Here is a 25,563-nt window from a genome sequence, read left to right on the forward strand (position 1 = left end):
GTCTAAGTCACAGTCCCAGGTCGAGAGAAAGAACGGAAGATGCAACGTGTCTTGAATGTCAGCAATTACTGTGAATCTTTTTGCGTATTCGCCGATCGCCGTTGTATTTACATGGGCACAGACAGAGGGGCGATCAAACATGTATCGACATACAATAGGGTCATGTTATGCATTAATTTTCCCATATTGGTGGTAGTTATCAAATGGTCATATCTCTTAATCCCAGGTAAATAGATTGGACGATCGATATCTATCTAGAGATAGGCCTACTCATCTGTATATAGCCTACTGTAGATATCTATAGATATAGCGATATAAATAAATAAATATAAATCACATTTCTCTGGGGCAGCAGGTGTCGTCAGTCTCTCCGGTGCAATGACTATTCATTCATTATTTCCGCATTTACACATTTTTCCTACAGGGGATTGATAAAGTTCTATCTATTGAAAGGAAAGAAACACTTGGTCATACTTTACACGCTTTACCACAGCATTGGCCTACTGAATGCAACAGATATATTTTAAGCATTGGAATGAATGCCACATTAATATTTGATGCAGTGGCGTGTCCGTAATAACTGAAAAGAGAAGGGGTGGTGCATTGAATAACAGGGTGTGGCACCAGATCACAAAGCGGTCCGGAGAATGTAGACTGCACCGCTCCTGTATGTTTTTGCAGGTTTGCAACGTTTAAAAGTTCAGGGGAAAGTATATGCCTGTCTTCTGGGGTTGCTTAAAACAACAGCCTTTTGAGGGAGTGTTGTTTCTGAATATTAGTGTTGAGGGCCAATAATGCTTACTATCATACATTATTCACCATGTCTGTGGACACATTTGTAAGCAGTCACATGTTAATATATCCCCCCCCCCCCCCCCGTGATAATATCTCACTCTGAACTCAGTTCAAAACTTGAGAGCCCTGTTTCCGTTGACTCCCGAGCTGCCCTAGCCCAAGCTAAATCGTACAATGAATGGTTTATTCTATATGATTTGTATTCTGTCAATTTCTCTCGCACCACCCGTATCAGGTAAGAAGCAATATTCTTTCCAAACTCACACTACCGGACTTTTACATTTAAACAAAATCCCGCCTGAGGAGAGCAGCTCGCTGTCAAATTACCTTGAAATGGATGAGGCTCGGTACCGGACACAGTTGTGGGATGTTTTCAGATTGTTCACAGATCAGACCTATAGGATACTATGACTTGGAAATGGGTCTGGAAGTATGGTAAAAGTCCTGTAGTGTGAGCTTTGCCGGTGATCGTTGAAAGGAATGTCGCAAGTTGTTATTTATTTATTGACTAGCGATAGATAGGATTTCATTTGCATTTGACGCATTTCTAGGAAACATTTGCCTTGGAACCCCTTTGGTAATAACTATACAATGTAAAAACATTTCAACCGGAGATGGATATTATGAATACCCCTGGTCTCTGCCTCCGGGTAAAGTGTGTAAAGATCTTGAAGTCTACGCCGACAATCAGCCGGTAAGTCTTGCTAGACCCATAAATTGGCTTATTTTTCTTCTTAGCATCTTTCTCAATATAGGCCTATAGATGCCTACATGTCTGATCTGTTTAATTTGAACAATATGATGTTTGTGGACTAATACGAATATGCCTAATGCCTTATTGCCTTTCGATGAACAACAGCCTAAGCCTATTAAATAGATGATAATAAGACCATATTCCTTATTTTAATCAGCTAAACTACCTGAGGCTGTGTGGCTAGCCTGTGCATAAGGAAACAATGCAAAGTAACACACCTTCCTTTTTGTGTAGAAGTTGTATTTGAATGTAGTGTATGGTAATTCATTGTTTACTGTTCCTCCCGAACAATGTCTGATGGTTACTCTCTTTTTGTATCTGCATAAGATACTACTGGCCCAACATCCTAACGCAACACTCCCTAAACTAACACAGTGTCGAAACCTGACTGTGAGATGCATCTACGAAATGAATGGCACTGTAAATGTGGATGAGATGTGCAGGGAATTTGTCACCGGTAAGAGAAAAATCAATGCTTTTAAGTTGTGACACTATTACTAAGGCTATTTAGTCACTGGTTGCTTTATAATAACTTCACATATACTTTTCAACTAAACACTCATGTTCAACAGATTCAGATGCTTCCTCTTTATCAGAGCCAGAAAGACGTAAGCTGATGTGTTTCTTCTAGTGTGTGTGTGTGTGTGTGTGTGTGTGTGTGTGTGTGTGTGTGTGTGTGTGTGTGTGTGTGTGTGTGTGTGTGTGTGTGTGTGTGCACTAAACTGATCTCATATCTGCAATAGCTAAACAACAGTTAAACAACACAAGTGAACAGACTGACGTGGACTCAGTGAAAAGTAAGCTGTTTATACTGTTTATACGCAATGCTGTTCATACACAATGTGTGTATGTATACTGACCATTGTCATTGAACTGATCTCTTAACTTAAACAGATGAACCATCACCCACGGATCAAAGTACCCAGCCAGGTGATGTTTTTTTCCCCTTTCTTTTGGACGTTTCCATGACATCAGGTTCCATTACATTATCTAGTTGTGTCACCGTCAAGTGTCGAACAGTGAGAGATTTCATGTCATATTCAATGATGCCATACATGTAGCTGAGGCTATTTTTTGAAGTTGCTATGTACCCATCAGCTGCGTTTTGGATTACTGTTGTTGGGCCGGTGGTGGTGTTGGCGGTGGTGGGCGCAGCGTGGTGGTGTGTACGAAAAAAGAAACCGATGTGAGTGTCCCCAGTTTGTTAAAATAGTTGAAATCTCTTGTTTTCTTATTGTGTTTATATTGTGTGTTATTATGTATTGTTTATTTGCCAACCGGTGCCACAATGCTATGTTCCAATCATGTGATCTGAGTTTCTGAAAGCAAGTTACGAGCCACCGTTCTAGTTCTGAATTCTCACATTGCATATTTCACATAGTAGTAATTGTTTGTATAAAAATGAATAATGGTGAAAAAGCACCAAGATGGCTGCTTTGAATCTGTGTGACATGATGTCTGAAGATTACAATTTGACTCTTCCTACTAGTAACATGCATTTGACTTTTAGTTTTGTTTATTCAAATCATCACATTTGCTGTTTTAGCTTTTAACCTGGATGCCACTTAATTAAGTTGAGGAACTTAAACTTAAATTGATAAACAACAGAAATCTTTTTACTTTTAACACGCACGTGGACAAGACCTGCCACTCACATGAGGGCGCGAGGGTGCAGCTGAAGTTTTTTTTAACCTCAAGGAAGTACAAACTACCCACAACAGAAAGGGAGGGAGTGGGGGGGAAGAATTCAGTCCACACCCTTTCAAACCAGAGTTCATAGGGCTTGTTCATTGCAACGTCACATCACAATGACCACCTTAATGACCAGGTTTTGCGCAGGTTAAGTTTGAAACATAACCCGGTTTTGGGTTATGTTTCCAGAGGTTTTAGCGTTCCCTTTTCTTGTGATAATGTCCTTCTCCTCGTCATAGCTCTCCAGGAGAACCTGGAGTTCCATTTCATTGAAATTAGCGGCCCGTTTCGCCATATCGATCAGGGTTTCCATGATCCATACATCACGTCTTTTTAAGTTTGGCGTGGACGCGCACAACCCTGTGTTAACCAACCCCGAGTTGATTGAACTAATGCATAACCGCTGCTGTGGAACCGAAAACTCTGGGTTGGTCGGCACAGGGTCAATCAACCTAGAGTTCAGCGTTAACTCAGTGTTTGTTTAACCTCCGTTCGTGGAACACCCCTCAGGTTTTGCGCAGGTTAAGTTTGAAACATAACCCGGTTTTGGGTATTTCAACCGGCGTTCACCGCAGATTTCATGTGTTCACAATGGCATGCCCTTTTGATGAGAGAACTGCTGATATCAGAGCGCAAATTATACGTGCAATCCACCGGGAGCGATTGATAAGACCACGGCTCGACATCTTGGCATATTGGATGACTTTTTGCTGGAGTGGAGAGATATAGATTCTCGCGCAAATCTTTAATATATTTAAATAGCCTTACATAGCCAACACTACCAATCGAGGACCTGGCCTCAGTTCACTCCAGACTATTTGCGTAGCCCTCCGTTTTTTTCAAATGGTAGTTTTATCTAGGCTATAATGCTGGAGATGCTGAGCACATCACAGTCGTTTCAGATGACCCATCCAAGATTTGTATCAGCCTCCTATCATACAAAGAGCAATATTGTCTGAGTACTATGCCGAGAGGCATTTACAACATAAAGTATAAAATAGTCCTAACGGACTTGCATCCACTGGAGAATGTTCGATCGTAGCCGGCGGCTTCATTACAAGCACTGATCCATCTTGATCTGTGAAGTTGATGAATTGTCACTTTTAGGTTTTCTACCCAGTTACCAAAAAAAGAAACATTTGGAATAGTATGCGCTGTGGCAAGCACACGGTTTGCATGTGTTACTTCGAAGGCAAAAAAAATCTAAAATAGGCCTACAAGAAAACACAAAAACCTACATTCAACCAGTGTGGGGTATGGCCCATGATGACCCTCTGAGGTGGTAGGTACCTCCAGGTACCGGCCTTTTCACGATTGGCTTAAAAAAATGGCTTATTTAAATTTATACCAATACGATGGTGGGAAAAGCTTACCAGTTTGAATGTTTTTTATACTTGATCCTCTGACCGCTTGGAAGCAATCGGAGTAGGCTACATATTGTTTTAGAAGAAAGGGGTTATGTGGTAGGATCTTTAAGAATGCTTAATTGGGATATTTATATATTCATGGCTCAAATATTAAGGATCATGCTTTTGACGTGTAACTAACGCATTTACGCGGTCAGCGATCCGCTGCCAGGCTTTGGTTCTCCGGGTTCCAGAGGTTTTAGCGTTCCCCTTTCTTGCGATAATGTCCTTCTCCTCGTCATAGCTCTCCAGGAGAACCTGGAGTTCCATTTCATTGAAATAAGCGGCCCGTTTCGCCATATCGATCAGGGTTTCCATGATCCATACATCACGTCTTTTTAAGTTTGGCGTGGACGCGCACAACCCTGTGTTAACCAACCCCGAGTTGATTGAACTAATGCATAACCGCTGCCGTGGAACCGAAAACTCTGGGTTGGTCGGCACAGGGTCAATCAACCTAGAGTTCAGCGTTAACTCAGTGTTTGTTAAACCTCCGTTCGTGGAACACCCCTCAGTCCTCCCATATTAATGTGTAAACCACATAACAAGTAGTCAACAGAAGACAATGTTTTAATAGGTCATTTTTAAGGTGCAGTAATTTCACACTTTTACACAATTCAATTACTGTATGGTATGTTAGATAACAACAGTAAGAGCTCAAATTAGAGCAATTGAAAGAGTGAAACATTAGTCTCCTGTCATCTCCTTCTCATGCACTGGTTAGCCATGGTTGTAAACAGGTCATTCAATTATTTTGAGTAGATTTTGTCCTTGTTTAGCATGTGCTATTGCTACCATAGATAGGCTATACAGAGGACAACTTGTAATTTTTGTGTTCTATTTTTTCATACTGCTATTAAAACTGATAAACCTACTCAGCTTTCCATGATTGTTGATAATCGTTAAATCAGCGGGTTGTAGACCCCTGCGTTGGTGAGTGTGGTGCGACACCCCATAAGCGCCACACACGTACGTACCGGTGGGACGGGTTTGTACGAGGCTTGGAGGGAATCATCACAGTATACCCACTAAAATAAAATAGAGTAGGAACGCACCAAAATTTGCGTATATCCACTTAAAAATGTGCACGGATACGTATCAATCGTCTTGTGACAGATCTTTCACTTCTGTGTTTATTTTTCGCAAATACTGGTTGGGTATAACTGCAATAAAATACTTTAAGCAGGGGAAATTATCTCCTACATTCACCATTCATAAAATTCCCCCTGCGCGCTCGCGCTCTGCCCTGTCTCTGTTACGAAGCGCGAAGCTGCCCCTGCATCTCTGCACGTTGGTTGGCGGGCCGAGCCCCTCATTCTCGCGTGTGTGTGCGCGCGTGTGCGCGTGTGCGTGTGTGTGTGTGTGTGTGTCCAGTCCTCCCATATTAATGTGTAAACCACATAACAAGTAGTCAACAGAAGACAATGTTTTAATCCCACTTTATATCTCCTTGTTACTTTTAGATGAGAACCCCTGGTCAGCCTTTCAGACTGGGTGTCAGGCTAGGGAATTTAAAAACAGGCATCCTTGCTTAGAGTGGAGGGAAAAAAAGTTATGTAAATATCAGCCAACATACAGTTGGTATACACAATTGAAATTCATAATGTTAATCACTATGCAAATGAGAGTAGCTAATTCATGGTCATTTTTAAGGTGCAGTAATTTCACACTTTTACACAATTCAATTACTGTATGGTATGTTAGATAACAACAGTAAGAGCTCAAATAAGAGCAATTGAAAGAGTGAAACATTAGTCTCCTGTCATCTCCTTCTCATGCACTGGTTAGCCATGGTTGTAAACAGTTCATTAAATTATTTTGAGTAGATTTTGTCCTTGTTTAGCATGTGCTATTGCTACCATAGATATACAGAGGACAACTTGTAATTTTTGTGTTCTATTTGTTCATACTGTTATTAAAACTGATAAACCTACTCAGCTTTCCATGATTGTTGATAATCGTTATACTCTTAAATCAGCGGGTTGTAGACCCCTGCGTTGGTGAGTGTGGTGCGACACCCCATAAGCGCCACACACGTACACGTACCGGTGGGACGGGTTTGTACGAGGCTGGGAGGGAATCATCACAGTATACCCACTAAAATAAAATAGACTACACCACTGAGCATTGGAATGATAGTCATTCTGTTTGTAGTAATTTTTTTTTGTTCATTGTTTACTAGTTAATCGTGAAATGATTTTCTTACATTGCGAAAATGAGAGAGAAATTGTAGTGCTTCAAACTGCAACAGCGTTTCTCATGCCACCTCGGCAAAACTATGTTTCAGTAGATTACGATATATTTACGTTGATATATGGCTGAGTATCGCCAACAAAAAATCCCATAATGCAGTCTGCTGTACAAGCCCTATTTGGTGACTTTGGTATATAAATTAATATACTGTTTGAGATTTTCCTGACAAGAAACTTGTTAGGTATGTAGGTATCGGATACATTACTCTGATATGTAATTGTTATTTTACGTCCATGAATCCTGTTGTCCATCACTTTGAATTGGAAATCCTCCTGTAGGCCAACCCAGAACCAAGGACTGGAGTTAACTGAAATGAACAGACCCGACGATGGTGATCAGACACCATCAGGACATGGGTATGTGACCAGCAGGAGCCATATATTGCACTTTGTAAAATTGGCTAAACTATGATTATTTCAATGGTTAAGATGTAAGAGAGTTTTCAATGATAAAGATTCAATCTTATCTTCTTGATGAAATAGTTAATTTCTTCTAGTGTTCTGGATCAAAGCAGTGCGTTCCTAACTACTGACAATAAATTGTTGGAATGGTAACGCCATTTTGAACCACAGGGCAATGGGGAGGAAAGACTGAAGGGTTTCAAAGCGATTTATTACATGTATTTGGATATCTTTTTGTCACGGTTAGCGGGTGGCAGGCAGGCAGGTAGGACCCAAACGCAGACAGTTCGAGTAAAAGGATAATTTATTAACTCAAAAAGGCAAGGAACACGGGTGACGCAGGTAACACCGGGAACACCGGGAACACAGATAACACACAGGACAGAACTCACCACAAACTAAAATGATCCGACCAGGAACAAAGCAAAGACAAGGGCTTAAATACCAAACGCACACACAGGGCACGCAACGAGTAACAGCTGAGACACATTAGGGAGGGAGCAGTAATCACACAGGAGGGATACCTGACATGGGGAGAAACAAGACCGATAGCAAAGTAAAACAGGTAACACACCAAAACAAGACAAGGAAACAGACAGACCATGACACTTTTTTGTTTATGTATGTGTTTATTACGTTAACTGCATAATTGTGCATTAGAAGTATAGCAGTAAAGTAGTAGTAGAAGTAGTAGTTATACTAGAGTACTGTTAGCAACAAGCACGATATTCAAGATAGTCTAGTCCGGCCAAATTGACTGGGTTCGCACCCCAATGTCTGCTGATGTCTAGCCCCTACCTGCCCCTTAATGACATGTATCTGTAGTCAATATTGGATGCATCTGCTAAACAACTAAATACTAAACCATAGTAGCAGAAAATTACACTTTAGCTCGTGTTCAATTTTCAATAATAGCAGATTCTGTGGCATACAACAAATTATGATAATATAATATATTGATCAAATTTAAATGTATTAATTGAGAGATGGGAGACACGGGGGCTCCCACTCTTCCAGTAGGGCATACTGTGAGCTTTTACTTGTTTCTGTTTGTGCTTCATGCTGCCTCCAAGGAGACAGTGTGAGGAGTGACTGAGCAGGTACCACTTACCTTTTAAATTGTGCTAAAAAGTTGTTGAATGTCGTAAATTAAGTTCAGACAATGACCTGGTTATACTAAGTGTGGTATTACAACCTTACAACGTCTCCTTCCGTGGTTCAGGGACACGACTGAAGACGGGGCTCTCCCTGAGAAGACAACTGAGAAACCGAAGAGCAATCACTGTTACGTGGAACTGATGAGTAAGAACAAACTGGGGACGGGACCGTCACCCTGACAAATGATTGGTCCCCTTTGGAAGGACCAAGGCGCCGTTGTCTCACTTCTGGCTGTTGGACAGATCTGTCTGTTAGTGCTCTGGTGCCTAGTAGTTTGTGGTAGTATTTGATGCAGTGGAGAGTCCAGAATAATTTAAAAGGGAAGGCGTGGCCTAGGAGTTTGGATAGAATGACAGGTCGTGGGCTGGGTGGTGTGGACTCCGCACAGCTGAACATAGGCCTTGTGTACACGAGTTTTGAATCTCTTCAAATCGTGATTTGAAGCGTTTGCATGTTAGTCAGCTAGTTTGCTATCATAGCCTCATATGACACAAGCTGGACTTGATTGAGTCACTCTTACACTCACAATAATAATAATAATACCTTCATGGATATTGCCATGCTGCATACTTAACATTATCATTAACAAGCTTCGGATAATGTTAGGAGAGTTTCTTATTTTCTTCCTGTTTCTTTGTAACTTCTACTTTACCTTTTATACCATACAATAGAGTGCCTGATCGATGCACATATAGCTCTGTGTGTGTGATCACTGCCCTTCTAGACACTGAAGGCATACGTTATCCCTTTAAAATCGATATGAGGTTAGATGCAATCAAATTCGTTTTTGCAGGGCATGAGCAAACCCAGGTTACCTTGTTGTCACGCCCCTGATTGGTTGATATTTGGGTATATTTGCGTTATTACTATACTAACTAACCTGTTTTTATTTTTCCTTTTCACACAGGACGGAAAACCTGCTGGAATGGAGATTGTAAAGATTGAGGGCGAGGTATAGCCTGGGTATACCCATGCTGCCATGCGCGAGATTTCATTTTGCCCTGCTAGGCAGCCTGGATTCCATGGATCCGATGTTCGCTTCAGGGAGGGAACCAGGGCGAGGGGACAGCTAGACGATGACGACGTCTTTGCCACACTCCAAAGCTTGTACTTTGTTCATATCTATGGATCCAACATGGTTGCAAATGCAAAGTTGCCTTTCGATGCAGCCTTAGATAGTGTTCTAAGTAGTTAAGAACGCAAGATGGTTTAATTGATACGATGGTTTAATTGATACGATTGGCTATGAGCTACGTACAAACGCATTTGATAGACATTCGTAAACACTCTGGGCATTCGTAAACCACGCCTTAAATACGAGAAAATTAATGTGTGGTTCCCAGACCAAATCTCAATGTAGATTGAGGTGAGGTCTGGTGTTAGCCAGGATTGTTGAAGTATGCAATTATATGAAAATAGTACAATGGTATAGGAGAGACTTATATTCACATGAGAAAGATATTTAGCTTTCTAAGTTTAGATTTAGCTTTCTGCTAAATCTTAAGTACATTGCACTTTCTATAATGCATTCTTCAAGATTTGCATGTAAATTAAAAAAATATGTATTATAAAGTTAATGAGGGCTGGCAAATGTCCAGTTGGAAAGTTGTAAATATATACAAAGGAACTCAAACAATTTGAGGGAGGGTGGGGGCTTGCAACAGTGAGAGACCATGTTAGGAGTTACTCAATCTTTGGGGTGGGATGGGACATTTTTGCGTAGGTAGAGCTTTCAGAAATTACTGTGCAGGGTTTCATTTCTGTTTACATTGAAACACCTTCTTCATGAAATGCATTCAGAGATGGAATTGCTGTTTGAACTTTGCTTACTGTGACTTGTGAGAGTCAGCCCACAGTGTGAAGTCTTACAGCCTGCCGTCTGATACAGCCTTTTGTATTTCTATTTATTTTAGAGGAGCTCTGGTAGTCTAGTTTTCCCAGCTTTATTTTGTAGTTTAGTCTTGATGTTGTTTTGGTAGTTTAAGAGCTACTGCTGGGTCCTACGGCCTACAGCGGTTGGCCTAGTAGTTCATCCAACTTTTTGTTCTGTTTCAACCCATGCACACGCTCTCACGCCACACTTCGTGCTCTTTCCTACATTATCAATTGCTTATGTCTAGAGCTGTCAGTTAAACGCGTTATTAACGGCGTTAACGCAAACCAAATTTAACGGCTTTACATTTTTTATCGCGCGATTAACGCAATTATTTTATAAAAAATAATAATAAAAAAAAAAATAAATAAAAAAAATCTTTGGCTCAAAACAAAGAAGCAGTAGCCTGACTGCTATGTTCAAATGACATTTGTTCAAAGCAGTCGTTTAATTGCACTATAGGCTCTTTTTTTTGTATCGTCCTGTTTTGATCAGTGTATATGCCAATGTTGTTATCAATAAAAAATCATTTGCACAAGGCAAGCCGATGCACTTCACCATGTTGATAAGAGAATTAAAATGAGAAGAATTATGGGACAAAAAAATCAAGGGATATTTAGCATAGAAAAATAATTCGCGATTAATTAGAGTTAACTATGACATTAATGCGATTAATCACGATTAAATATTTTAATCGCTTGACATGTTGATCAAAATGTATTGGAATGGTCTCTATGGAATAGTCTCACCCCCACAACATTTAGGTATTAGTTCATTGCATAAGTCTTTATGCAAAATGGTTGAACAAGTTGTTATAATATGTCAAGCATATTTTTTTATACATTTCTATACACTGGCATTAGACTCTTTTTTTTGTTATTTTTTCTAAATATGTCCTGAATTGGTCAATTGCTACCAGGTGAATCTTGACTTTCTCTAAAGAAGGGAAATGTGTGAAGTGTTAGATCAACCAACAATCAACCAGTTCTGGCATAGCTCAAAGGTGCATCACCTGAACCATGAAATGGCAAATATATATAGCTGGAGCACAACACAATGTTACACGAATTTGTGGCCCAACAGACAGGAACTGCATCCTTCAGGAGTTGTAGGATGACTGCACTGTAAGTCCTACAGCAATGCATGTACAGTTTACCCTAAAGAGATTTTCCTATGTTCACATTTCTAGCAATGACGTGGTCTGTCAAAAAATTACAGTACAAACAGTCAAAGCTCTCTTGCAATCAATCTCCCACATACACTAAGGTGTAACTTACGATTTACAATAAGTGACTTCAAAACTTTTGCCATAGTTTACATCAGAACATCCCTCCAGAGTACACTGTTATATTGACAACATGACTAAGCAATTTGACTGTCCTATCCGTAGACAATGACACAAGGACTTGTCATTCTGATGGCACTGACATGTTCATCGAAACAGATATTTACTTTTGAGTGATGAACTAAGGGTTTTGAGCAAGAGACTGGCTTTTGCAGGTAATCCATGGCGTTTTGCTATTTTAACGCATTGTTTTGAGTAATGCACTTACTGCTTTGCAAATTTCAATTCTGATCTTAGAAATGTACCAAAGCGACTGAGAAAAACTGCATTGAGACTGTTCTGACCCCCCCGTGAACGCAGACTTTCAGGTTCAGCCCTCTACCGCCATCTTGTGTCACGCTGAATTATTTGCTCAACTCTCTAAGTTTAAGTTACATTCCCAGGTCGAGAGAAGTTAGAACGGAAGATGCAACGTATATTGAATGTCAGCAATTACTTTCGAATATTTTTGCTTATTCGCCGTTGTATTTAAATGGGCACAGAGGGGCAGAGGGGCGGTCAACCATGTATCGACAACGTTTGTCTTACAAACAATAGGGTCATGCTATGCATTCATTTTCTCATATTTGGTCATATCTCTTAATCCCAGGTAAATAGATTGGACGATCGATCTCTATCTCTAGAGATCTATACTCATCTACTGGATATCTACAGAGAGATATCTCTATAGATTGATCTCTATATAATTTAGATATCTAAATAGATATCTCTATATATCGGTTAATAGAAATAGATATATATGGAGCAACATTGGAAATAATAAATCACATTTGCAGACACATGGCTCCTTATTATCACTGCTATCTGAGGGAGGATCGCTCCAGCCTGGTTGAAGAGCAGATCACGTTACTCTGGGTTTTGCCACCAGGGGTGATAAATCACATTTCTCTGGGGCAGCAGGTGTCGTCGGTCTCTCCGATGATAGCTATTGATTCATTATTTCCTTTGACTCTCGAGCTGCCCTAGCCCTAGCTAAATCGTACAATGAATGGTTTATTCTATATGATTTGTATGCTGTCAATTTCTCTCGCACCACCCGTCTCAGGCAGGGCCGGATTAACAATTGTCTGTGCCCTGGGCAACAAGGCTCTAGGGCCAAATCCTGGGCCCCTATACTATAGGTACAGATGGGCCCCCCTGCGCCAGGTTGTTGACGGGGGGGGGGGGGGGGGGGGGGGGGGGCGTAAAAAAAAAGTTATCAAGGGCCCCTTTCATGTCACGGGCCCTGGGCAAGTGCCCAGTTGCCCTAATGGTTAATCCGGCCTTGGTCTCAGGTAAGAAGCAATACGCTTTCCAAGCTCACACTTCAGGACTTTTACATTTAAACAAAATCACGTCCGAGGAGACTGGAGAGCAGCTCGCTGCCAAATTATCTTGAAATGGATGCGCGGTACGAGACACTTGTGGGATTCTTTTCAGATTGTTCACCGATTAAACCTATCCTACGACTTGGGAAATGGGTCTGGAAATAACTGAAATGACGTCGATTGTTGAAAGGAATGTCGAAAGTTTTTATCTATTTATTGACGCGCTATATAGATAACATGGTTTCTGTTTTGGATGTGGCATACACTTCCTACTGTTGGCGCTGTGGTTTAATTGGAATTTTACGCATTTGTAGACACCATAGGATGCCTTGAAGGCCTAATCCGTAAAGAAACGATACGATGTAAAAACATTTCAACCGGAGATGGATATTATAAATACCCCTGGCCTTGGGTTGAAGTGTGTGATATTGAGCATGAAGTTTACGCCGTCGATCAGGTAAGACTTAATAGACCCATAAACGGCTTATTTTTCTTTTTAGCATCTTTCTCAATACATAGGCCTATGCCTACATGTATGATATGTTTCATTTGATCATGCGCATGTTTATGACTAATACTATTAATACGAAGACTAATACGAATTGCCTTTCGATGAACAACAACCTATAAGCCTATGAAATAGATGATAATAAGGCCATATCCCTTATGTTAGGGGCCACTCACTAGGGCCGCGGCCCCGTGCCCGACCTCATTTGCATACTAAAATCTAGAACGTTTGGCTAGTGTGTGACCACGCCATCCGTATTCCAGCATGGAACAGACCCTTGGCCACGGCACACTTGGGAGAGGTGTGCCGTGGCCAAAGTACAGATGCTAATGAGATGACACGCGCACACGACATGGCAAACTTGCCTAGTGTGAGTGTGCCCTTACACTGTGTGTGATAGGGTGTGTGGCCATAGCCGGTGCATAAGGAAACAATGCAAAGTAACACACCTTCCTCCTTGTAGTGCATCAATGATAAACTCTGAATGGAACAAAATGTAAAAGACATGCATGTTTCTTTTAAATTCGGAATGTTTAGTTCCTTGTGATCTCGGATGGAGGTGATATTTGCAAACATACTATCATGAATTACAAATTCACTTATTTTGTACAGTAGGCTTGACATCTAGAGTAGTGAGTAAAGGAGTGAGTAGGAGGATTATACCTCTCCAATGGCTTGGGTTGCTACGCCGGTCGCATGTGCTTCTGCATCTGTAACACTTTGAATTTCTTTGAAAAAGTTGTGTTTGAATCGTGATTTGTATGGTAAGTAATTGTTCACTGTTGTTCCCGAACAATGTCTGATGTTTACTCTCTTTTTGTATCTGCATAAGACGAAACTGGCTAACGGTATTGGTGAACTCCCTCAACAAAAACTCTGTCGAAACCTGACAGTGAAATGCTTTTACAAAAGTGATGGCAAAAATAAAGAATTCTGCGCAAAATTTGTCATCGGTAAGAGAAAACGTGATGCTTGTAACACTATTAACTAAGACCTTACTATTTTGCCACCTGTTGCTTCATAATAGCTTCATACTTGTCAACAGATCACTCATCTTCTGCTTCCTCTTTATTAGACCCAGGAAAACGTAAGCTGATGTGTTTCTTCTAGTGTGTATGTGTGTGTGTGTGTGTGTGTGTGTGTGTGTGTGTGTGTGTGTGTGTGTGTGTGTGTGTGTGTGTGTGTGTGTGGCTGTGTCTGTGTGTGTGTGTGTGTGTGTGTGTGTGTGTGTGTGTGTGTGTGTGTGTGTGTGTGTGTGTGTGTGTGTGTGTGTGTGTGGCTGTGTCTGTGTGTGTGTGTGTGTGTTTGTGCACTAAACTGATCTCATATCTGCAATAGCTAAACAACAGTTAAACAACACAAGTGAACAGACTGACGTGGACTCAGTGAAAAGTAAGCTGTTTATACTGTTTATACGCAATGCTGTTCATACACAATGTGTGTATGTATACTGACCATTGTCATTGAACTGATCTCTTAACTTAAACAGATGAACCATCACCCATGGATCAAAGTACCCAGCCAGGTGATGTTTTTTTCCCCTTTCTTTTGGACGTTTCCATGACATCAGGTTCCATTACATTATCTAGTTGTGTCACCGTCAAGTGTCGAACAGTGAGAGATTTCATGTCATATTCAATGATGCCATACATGTAGCTGAGGCTATTTTTTGAAGTTGCTATGTACCCATCAGTGGCGTTTTGGATTACTGTTGTTGGGCCGGTGGTGGCGGTGGCGGTGGTGTTGGCGGTGGTGGGCGCAGCGTGGTGGTGTGTACGAAAAAAGAAACCGATGTGAGTGTCCCCAGTTTGTTAAAATAGTTGAAATCTCTTGTTTTCTTATTGTGTTTATATTGTGTGTTATTATGTATTGTTTATTTGCCAACCGGTGCCACAATGCTATGTTCCAATCATGTGATCTGAGTTTCTGAAAGCAAGTTATGAGCCACCGTTCTAGTTCTGAATTCTCACATTGCATATTTCACATAGTAGTAATTGTTTGTATAAAAATGAATAATGGTGAAAAAGCACCAAGATGGCTGCTTTGAATCTGTGTGACATGATGTCTGAAGATTACAATTTGACTCTTCCTACTAGTAACATGCATTTGACTTTTAGTTTTGTTTATTCAAATCATCACATTTGCTGTTTTAGCTTTTAACCTGGATGCCACTTAATTAAGTTGAGGAACTTAAACTTAAATTGATAAACAACAGAAATCTTTTTTTTACTTTTAACACGCACGTGGACAAGACCTGCCACTCACATGAGGGCGCGAGGGTGCAGCTGAAGTTTTTTTTAACCTCAAGGAAGTACAAACTACCCACAACAGAAAGGGAGGGAGTGGGGGGGGGGGGGGGAGAATTCAGTCCACACCCTTTCAAACCAGAGTTCATAGGGCTTGTTCATTGCAACGTCACATCACAATGACCACCTCCATTTTGCAAGCATAGGAGCATTGGAACGCACCAGGATTTGCGTATACCCACTTAAAGGCACCCAGTGCAACTTTATGTAAGCATTCAATGAAAAATAAACATTCAATTTCTAGTCTTTTTTGCACGTAGTAAGTTTCAATAACTCCATACCATTACATATCGACATTCAAGGAGCAAAGATGAGACGTCGTTGTGTGGTGAGAACTGATAGAAAATCGTAAACAACAACAATCGCCGGTGGGGAGAAGCCATTTTTCCATTGACTGGAAGCCTGCTTTATTAATCGTAGGCTACAAAAAATAAAGAAAATGGCGGCATTGTTGTTGTTATCGATTTTGTATCAGTTCTCACCACACAACCGACGTCTCATCTTTGCTGCTTAAATGTCGGTATGTAATGGTATGGAGTTATTGAAACTTACTACGTGTAAAAAAGACTAGAAATTGAATGTTTATTTTTAAGCCTCGAAAGTTGCATTGGGTGCCTTTAAAAATGTGCACGGATACGTATCAATCGTCTTGTGACAGATCTTTCACTTCTGTGTTTATGTTTCGCAAATACCGGTTGGGTGTAACGGCAATTAAATACTTTAAGCAGGGGAAGTTATCTCCTACATTCACCATTCATAAAATTCCCCCTGCGCGCTCGCGCTCTGCCCTGTCTCTGTTACGAAGCGCGAAGCTGCCCCTGCATCTCTGCACGTTAGTTGGCGGGCCGAGACCCTCCTTCTCGCGTGTGTGTGCGCGCGCGCGCGCGTGTGCGTGTGTGTGCGCGCGTGTGTGTGTGTCCAGTCCTCCCATATTAATGTGTAAACCACATAACAAGTAGTCAACAGAAGACAATGTATAATAGGTCATTTTTAAGGTGCAGTAATTTCACACTTTTACACAATTCAATGACTGTATGGTATGTTAGATAACAACAGTAAGAGCTCAAATTAGAGCAATTGAAAGAGTGAAACATTAGTCTCCTGTCATCTCCTTCTCATGCACTGGTTAGCCATGGTTGTAAACAGGTCATTCAATTATTTTGAGTAGATTTTGTCCTTGTTTAGCATGTGCTATTGCTACCATAGATATACAGAGGACAACTTGCAATTTTTGTGTTCTATTTTTTCATACTGTTATTAAAACTGATAAACCTACTCAGCTTTCCATGATTGTTGATAATCGTTAAATCAGCAGGTTGTAGACCCCTGCGTTGGTGAGTGTGGTGCGACACCCCATAAGCGCCACACACGTACGTACCGGTGGGACGGGTTTGTACGAGGCTTGGAGGGAATCATCACAGTATACCCACTAAAATAAAATAGAGTAGGAACGCACCAAAATTTGCGTATATCCACTTAAAAATGTGCACGGATACGTATCAATCGTCTTGTGACAGATCTTTCACTTCTGTGTTTATTTTTCGCAAATACTGGTTGGGTATAACTGCAATAAAATACTTTAAGCAGGGGAAATTATCTCCTACATTCACCATTCATAAAATTCCCCCTGCGCGCTCGCGCTCTGCCCTGTCTCTGTTACGAAGCGCGAAGCTGCCCCTGCATCTCTGCACGTTGGTTGGCGGGCCGAGCCCCTCATTCTCGCCTGTGTGTGCGCGCGTGTGCGCGTGTGCGTGTGTGTGTGTGTGTGTGTGTGTGTGTCCAGTCCTCCCATATTAATGTGTAAACCACATAACAAGTAGTCAACAGAAGACAATGTTTTAATCCCACTTTATATCTCCTTGTTACTTTTAGATGAGAACCCCTGGTCAGCCTTTCAGACTGGGTGTCAGGCTAGGGAATTTAAAAACAGGCATCCTTGCTTAGAGTGGACGGAAAAAAAGTTATGTAAATATCAGCCAACATACAGTTGGTATACACAATTGAAATTCATAATGTTAATCACTATGCAAATGAGAGTAGCTAATTCATGGTCATTTTTACGGTGCAGTAATTTCACACTTTTACACAATTCAATTACTGTATGGTATTTTAGATAACAGTAAGAGCTCAAATAAGAGCAATTGAAAGAGTGAAACATTAGTCTCCTGTCATCTCCTTCTCATGCACTGGTTAGCCATGGTTGTTAACTAACCCTCAACAGAAGACAATGTATAATAGGTCATTTTTAAGGTGCAGTAATTTCACACTTTTACACAATTCAATTACTGTATGGTATGTTAGATAACAACAGTAAGAGCTCAAATTAGAGCAATTGAAAGAGTGAAACATTAGTCTCCTGTCATCTCCTTCTCATGCACTGGTTAGCCATGGTTGTAAACAGGTCATTCAATTATTTTGAGTAGATTTTGTCCTTGTTTAGCATGTGCTATTGCTACCATAGATATACAGAGGACAACTTGTAATTTTTGTGTTCTATTTGTTCATACTGTTATTAAAACTGATAAACCTACTCAGCTTTCCATGATTGTTGATAATCGTTATACTCTTAAATCAGCGGGTTGTAGACCCCTGCGTTGGTGAGTGTGGTGCGACACCCCATAAGCGCCACACACGTACACGTACCGGTGGGACGGGTTTGTACGAGGCTGGGAGGGAATCATCACAGTATACCCACTAAAATAAAATAGACTACACCACTGAGCATTGGAATGATAGTCATTCTGTTTGTAGTAATTTTTTTTGTTCATTGTTTACTAGTTAATCGTGAAATGATTTTCTTACATTGCGAAAATGAGAGAGAAATTGTAGTGCTTCAAACTGCAACAGCGTTTCTCATGCCACCTCGGCAAAACTATGTTACAGTAGATTACGATATATTTACGTTGATATATGGCTGAGTATCGCCAACAAAAAATCCCATGATGCAGTCTGCTGTACAAGCCCTATTTGGTGACTTTGGTATATAAATTAATATACTGTTTGAGATTTTCCTGACAAGAAATTTATAGGTATGTAGGTATCGGATACATTACTCTGTGATATGTAATTGTTATTTTACGTCCATGAATCCTGTTGTCCATCACTTTGAATTGGAAATCCTCCTGTAGGCCAACCCAGAACCAAGGACTGGAGTTAACTGAAATGAACAGACCCGACGATGGTGATCAGACACCATCAGGACATGGGTATGTGACCAGCAGGAGCCATATATTGCACTTTGTAAAATTGGCTAAACTATGATTATTTCAATGGTTAAGATGTAAGAGAGTTTTCAATGATAAAGATTCAATCTTATCTTCTTGATGAAATAGTTAATTTCTTCTAGTGTTCTGGATCAAAGCAGTGCGTTCCTAACTACTGACAATAAATTGTTGGAATGGTAACGCCATTTTGAACCACAGGGCAATGGGGAGGAAAGACTGAAGGGTTTCAAAGCGATTTATTACATGTATTTGGATATCTTTTTGTCACGGTTAGCGGGTGGCAGGCAGGCAGGTAGGACCCAAATGCAGACAGTTCGAGTAAAAGGATAATTTATTAACTCAAAAAGGCAAGGAACACGGGTGACGCAGGTAACACAGGGAACACCGGGAACACAGATAACACACAGGACAGAACTCACCACAAACTAAAATGATCCGACCAGGAACAAAGGAAAGACAAGGGCTTAAATACCAAACGCACACACAGGGCACGCAACGAGTAACAGCTGAGACACATTAGGGAGGGAGCAGTAATCACACAGGAGGGATACCTGACATGGGGAGAAACAAGACCGATAGCAAAGTAAAACAGGTAACACACCAAAACAAGACAAGGAAACAGACAGACCATGACACTTTTTTGTTTATGTATGTGTTTATTACGTTAACTGCATAATTGTGCATTAGAAGTATAGCAGTAAAGTAGTAGTAGAAGTAGTAGTTATACTAGAGTACTGTTAGCAACAAGCACGATATTCAAGATAGTCTAGTCCGGCCAAATTGACTGGGTTCGCACCCCAATGTCTGCTGATGTCTAGCCCCTACCTGCCCCTTAATGACATGTATCTGTAGTCAATATTGGATGCATCTGCTAAACAACTAAATGCTAAACCATAGTAGCAGAAAATTACACTTTAGCTCGTGTTCAATTTTCAATAATAGCAGATTCTGTGGCATACAACAAATTATGATAATATAATATATTGATCAAATTTAAATGTATTAATTGAGAGATGGGAGACACGGGGGCTCCCACTCTTCCAGTAGGGCATACTGTGACAGGGTGTCCGCGGAGGTCTTAAAAGTCTTAAAAAGTCTTAAATTCATTTTTCTAAATTTAAGGCCTTAAAAAGTCTTAAATTCGTCAAAAATGTCATATGCTGGTCTTAAATGTATAACTCGGAGGTCTTAAATTTGTCGGGGCAGGGTTATTTAATTTTTTATTTTTCTCGCGGGACTTTTCGGGAAGGAGATGTACGAGGGGCTACTTTCTTGCTAGCTGCATATAAACGGATGTCTGCGCGCTTGCTAGCTAGTCTGCAACAATGGGTAAATGCAAGTTCAACGTCAGTTGGCTGGAAGACGTCCGTTTCCGAGGTTGGCTAGCGTCCGTTGCCAACCCAGAACAGGCCAGATGCATTCCGTGCAAAAGTAGCCTACATTCAAGCTCGGCACCATGGGGATTAAGGCTGTCGTCAGCCATATGCAGAGCCAAAAACATAAAACCTCTGCCAGGAGCCACACACAGACCCCAGCCATTTCTACGTTTTGCATCTCTGCCCCGGCGCCACCGCCGCAGACGGTCCGCGCTGCTAGCACTGACCTGAGGGTAGCATTTGGTGCGACACCAACACTGAAAGCGGAGGTGTTGTGGATTCTAAACACAGTGGTCAAGCACCAGTCCTACAACTCGAATGAGGGGATAGGAGATCTCTTCGGTTTGATGTTCCCTGACTCTCAAATCGCGAGCACCTTTACTGCTGGAAGGGACAAAACGGCGTATATAACTCACTTCGGACCAGCGCCTTTCATCCGAAATGAGCGAATCTGCAGCGTCTACAAGGCTTTTGTTTTGATATTTGAGACGTTGAACCACGCCACTAAAAGCAAGCAACTTGACGTGCACGTCCGATATTGGGTCGGAGATCGAGTGCATTCCCGGTACTTGGGCTCGCAATTCATGGGGCCCCACATATATGGGGGTAAAAGGGATGATGATACATAATATTTTTTAGACAATATGCAGAATCTTTTCACTTACGAATTAACACGGTCGGCTATTTTTGCCAGCACGCCACCCTAGCCATATTATGGGTAACCGTGTTCCCCTTGGCTGTGATTTGAACTTTGAATTCCTCGTAGGAGTTCATAATAATACATTGCTCGCCTTGGATGAAATACACCGCTCTTGCGCGATTTATTTTGCATAAGGGTGAGTCAAATGACGCGAGAAACGCCCCTTTTATGTGAACGCGCATTGAACCTAAAGCGGAAAACCTGGTTCAACTAATTGAATCTAAAGTGAGCGTCGTGGTACCATTTAACTGTGATTGCGAGTTGCGGCTCTGTCGAGCCAGGTTTTCCCAAGAAAGCCTGGGTATGTTCAACGAGGTTCGTGGTATACCCCCCAGGTCTTACTGAAGGCATTTATTTAATGGTGAAAATATTATTAATCAGTGGCGTTAACAGGCGCGTCGTTAGCAATTGAAAACATCCGGGGCTTTAGCCCGGGGGGGGAGCACCGTCCTGACTCCTGCGTGCTACAGTATCTTAATTAATTAAATAATTAATTAATCAATTAATGTATCGATTAATTAATTAAGGGCGCCCCCAACACATAGGTCGCCTATGCCGAGTGCCAGGGCAAAAATAAGACATTAGAATAGCCTATATAGCCTGCGTGCACCTACCCGATGTCAAGAAGCCATCGCTGCTCCGACGGACCTTTCTCCCCCAGCCAGGCAACGGCAAGTAAGTAGTGGTCTGCTTTTATGTTTCATTTTTAAGTTATTACTTATTTTCAGTGTAGGTTTAATGTTACAGATAAAAACATGCTTTATATTTAGTCAGAATTTCAGAGTTCTAATGTTTTCCCGGAATATGCATTCCTAAACTGTTCACGTCAAGTTCTCTTTAAGATCGCATGAGATGATATGTGCTATCGCGCGACCTGTAACCAGGAAGTAAACACTCGCTTGCATGAAATGATATGCGCTATCGCGCGACGTGTAACCACGTAGATTTAAATAATGAAAGAATAATATGTTACTTTCTGTTACTTGCTTATGCTGTATGCAAGTTGTTTAAGAAGCTTATCTCCATATAAATCTGAGCTGTACATGAATCTGTTAATGAAGTCTCATTTCGACTCCTTCCTCCACTTCACTATTCATGTTCTGTTGCTTGCAGTTAACTACAGCCGCCCTTCCTGGGTAACGCCACCACCAATCCCTGGTCATCCATTGAAGCCATCTCTCTCACTCTGCACAGTCACACTGTTGCCGCTTCATTCTCATTGTCTCATAATCTCATTATTATGGCTGCTGTGGATGCTTTAAAAAAGAAAAAAAATTCTCTTAGGTAAAATCAAACCAGTGGGATGTTAGATTGAAAACCTCCAAAGCAATGTATTAAAAATCGAAAGACAGTCCTACGTGAAGTTTCTTTTTTGGGGATTTTCAAAATGAGGTACCAGAATGGATTGTCAACCCACTGTTTCTCAACCCTCTCCGATTATTACTATGAGTAGTAGTATTGCATGCATACAGTACTCACATCAGCGCCTATAGAGGCTGCAACCATTTGCTTCTCAAAAGATTGTAGTGTTTTAGAATGAACAACCAGAGGGACAAGACAAGACTAATTTTGATTGACAAGTTGGCTAGATTTATATGTGTATTTATATTATTTTTTTATTTATAAGAATGAAAGAAATTGTGTAATGAAAGAATAAAACAATGATTGATGCATTTTTGTTTGAATAACATCTTGCTCCCGCGGCCAGTGCCAGCGCCGGCATTGCAAGGGGAGGGATATTACGTACATTTGCAGGAGGCGGGATAAGTGCGGCCGCTGTCACTCAGATTTGTTTTGGTTTGACGCAGACAGCATGGAGGCAGAACAGACCGCAGAAGTCAACGCGATCGTCTTCAATGTTGCTGCAACGATGCAGCATATATTCAGAAGAGCAGCCAGTACTTACGTGTATGAAAGCAGCTATATATATATATATATATATATATATATATATATATATATATATATATATATATATATATACACACTTTCTTTTTTTTTTTTTACGGCAGATATCCGGGGCTGATCCCAAAAGATCCGGGGCTATAGCCCCGAATGCCCAGGTCTAACGACGCGCCTGGGCGTTAATATCGACGGTGCAACCGGTGCAGCTGCCCGGGGGCCCAGACGCTGTCACCCCCCTCTCAACAACTTACAACTTGGGAGCACCATGAATACGTGCTGGTGCACCCAAATTAAAAATTTAGGCGCACCAGTGCACCCAAGGAAAAAGTTAGTCTGGAGCCCTGGAGTATCACTTTATGTTCAATAAACAGACAGAAAGTCAACTTGAATGAGTCTCATTGAGTGACGCACATGCTTGGGTTGTAATACAGCGGGATCCACCCCACCATCGCGGGTTTAAGGTCTTAAATTTCATTCAAGGTGGCATTAAAAAGGTCTTAAAAAGTCTTAAATTTGACTTGCTGAAACCTGCAGATACCCTGTGTGAGCTTTTACTTGTTTCTGTTTGTGCTTCATGCTGCCTCCAAGGAGACAGTGTGAGGAGTGACTGAGCAGGTACCACTTACCTTTTAAATTGTGCTAAAAAGTTGTTGAATGTCGTAAATTAAGTTCAGACAATGACCTGGTTATACTAAGTGTGGTATTACAACCTTACAACGTCTCCTTCCGTGGTTCAGGGACACGACTGAAGACGGGGCTCTCCCTGAGAAGACAACTGAGAAACCGAAGAGCAATCACTGTTACGTGGAACTGATGAGTAAGAACAAACTGGGGACGGGACCGTCACCCTGACAAATGATTGGTCCCCTTTGGAAGGACCAAGGCGCCGTTGTCTCACTTCTGGCTGTTGGACAGATCTGTCTGTTAGTGCTCTGGTGCCTAGTAGTTTGTGGTAGTATTTGATGCAGTGGAGAGTCCAGAATAATTTAAAAGGGAAGGCGTGGCCTAGGAGTTGGATAGAATGACAGGTCGTGGGCTGGGTGGTGTGGACTCCGCACAGCTGAACATAGGCCTTGTGTACACGAGTTTTGAATCTCTTCAAATCGTGATTTGAAGCGTTTGCATGTTAGTCAGCTAGTTTGCTATCATAGCCTCATATGACACAAGCTGGACTTGATTGAGTCACTCTTACACTCACAATAATAATAATAATACCTTCATGGATATTGCCATGCTGCATACTTAACATTATCATTAACAAGCTTCGGATAATGTTAGGAGAGTTTCTTATTTTCTTCCTGTTTCTTTGTAACTTCTACTTTACCTTTTATACCATACAATAGAGTGCCTGATCGATGCACATATAGCTCTGTGTGTGTGATCACTGCCCTTCTAGACACTGAAGGCATACGTTATCCCTTTAAAATCGATATGAGGTTAGATGCAATCAAATTCGTTTTTGTTGGGGATTTATTGGGGTAGCCATTTTACTATTTTTTTTGCAGGGCATGAGCCAACCCAGGTTACCTTGTTGTCACGCCCCTGATTGGTTGATATTTGGGTATATTTGCGTTATTACTATACTAACTAACCTGTTTTTATTTTTCCTTTTCACACAGGACGGAAAACCTGCTGGAATGGAGATTGTAAAGATTGAGGGCGAGGTATAGCCTGGGTATACCCATTTCATTTTGCCCTGCTAGGCAGCCTGGATTCCATGGATCCGATGTTCGCTTCAGGGAGGGAACCAGGGCGAGGGGACAGCTAGACGATGACGACGTCTTTGCCACACTCCAAAGCTTGTACTTTGTTCATATCTATGGATCCAACATGGTTGCAGATGCAAAGTTGCCTTTCGATGCAGCCTTAGATAGTGTTCTAAGTAGTTAAGAACGCAAGATGGTTTAATTGATACGATGGTTTAATTGATACGATTGGCTATGAGCTACGTACAAACGCATTTGATAGACATTCGTAAACACTCTGGGCATTCGTAAACCACGCCTTAAATACGAGAAAATTAATGTGTGGTTCCCAGACCAAATCTCAATGTAGATTGAGGTGAGGTCTGGTGTTAGCCAGGATTGTTGAAGTATGCAATTATATGAAAATAGTACAATGGTATAGGAGAGACTTATATTCACATGAGAAAGATATTTAGCTTTCTAAGTTTAGATTTAGCTTTCTGCTAAATCTTAAGTACATTGCACTTTCTATAATGCATTCTTCAAGATTTGCATGTAAATTAAAAAAATATGTATTATAAAGTTAATGAGGGCTGGCAAATGTCCAGTTGGAAAGTTGTAAATATATACAAAGGAACTCAAACAATTTGAGGGAGGGTGGGGGCTTGCAACAGTGAGAGACCATGTTAGGAGTTACTCAATCTTTGGGGTGGGATGGGACATTTTTGCGTAGGTAGAGCTTTCAGAAATTACTGTGCAGGGTTTCATTTCTGTTTACATTGAAACACCTTCTTCATGAAATGCATTCAGAGATGGAATTGCTGTTTGAACTTTGCTTACTGTGACTTGTGAGAGTCAGCCCACAGTGTGAAGTC

At 41.2% G+C, this 25,563-nt stretch overlaps 1 protein-coding gene and 1 long non-coding RNA gene across 2 annotated transcripts; both read left to right on the forward strand.

Moving 5' to 3' along the window:
• The first annotated feature begins 912 nt into the window (after positions 1 to 912).
• On the forward strand, positions 913 to 10,602 carry LOC115539415 (uncharacterized). Its single transcript, XM_030350424.1, has 10 exons — positions 913 to 1,030; positions 1,347 to 1,489; positions 1,877 to 2,006; positions 2,122 to 2,157; positions 2,293 to 2,346; positions 2,444 to 2,479; positions 2,648 to 2,735; positions 7,179 to 7,256; positions 8,524 to 8,603; positions 9,367 to 10,602. The coding sequence occupies exons 1-10, from the start codon at positions 970 to 972 to the stop codon at positions 9,402 to 9,404; spliced, it is 744 nt and encodes a 247-aa protein (XP_030206284.1). The 5' UTR covers positions 913 to 969; the 3' UTR covers positions 9,405 to 10,602.
• Positions 10,603 to 14,792: 4,190 nt separating this feature from the next.
• On the forward strand, positions 14,793 to 24,688 carry LOC115539405 (uncharacterized). Its single transcript, XR_003975873.1, has 5 exons — positions 14,793 to 14,884; positions 14,982 to 15,285; positions 18,927 to 19,004; positions 23,741 to 23,820; positions 24,623 to 24,688. It is a non-coding gene; the product is annotated as an uncharacterized LOC115539405 (long non-coding RNA).
• The last annotated feature ends 875 nt before the right edge of the window (positions 24,689 to 25,563 follow it).

The sequence above is a fragment of the Gadus morhua genome, chromosome 2, assembly GCF_902167405.1.
Source record: "Gadus morhua chromosome 2, gadMor3.0, whole genome shotgun sequence".
NCBI classification, from domain to species: Eukaryota; Metazoa; Chordata; class Actinopteri; order Gadiformes; family Gadidae; genus Gadus; species Gadus morhua.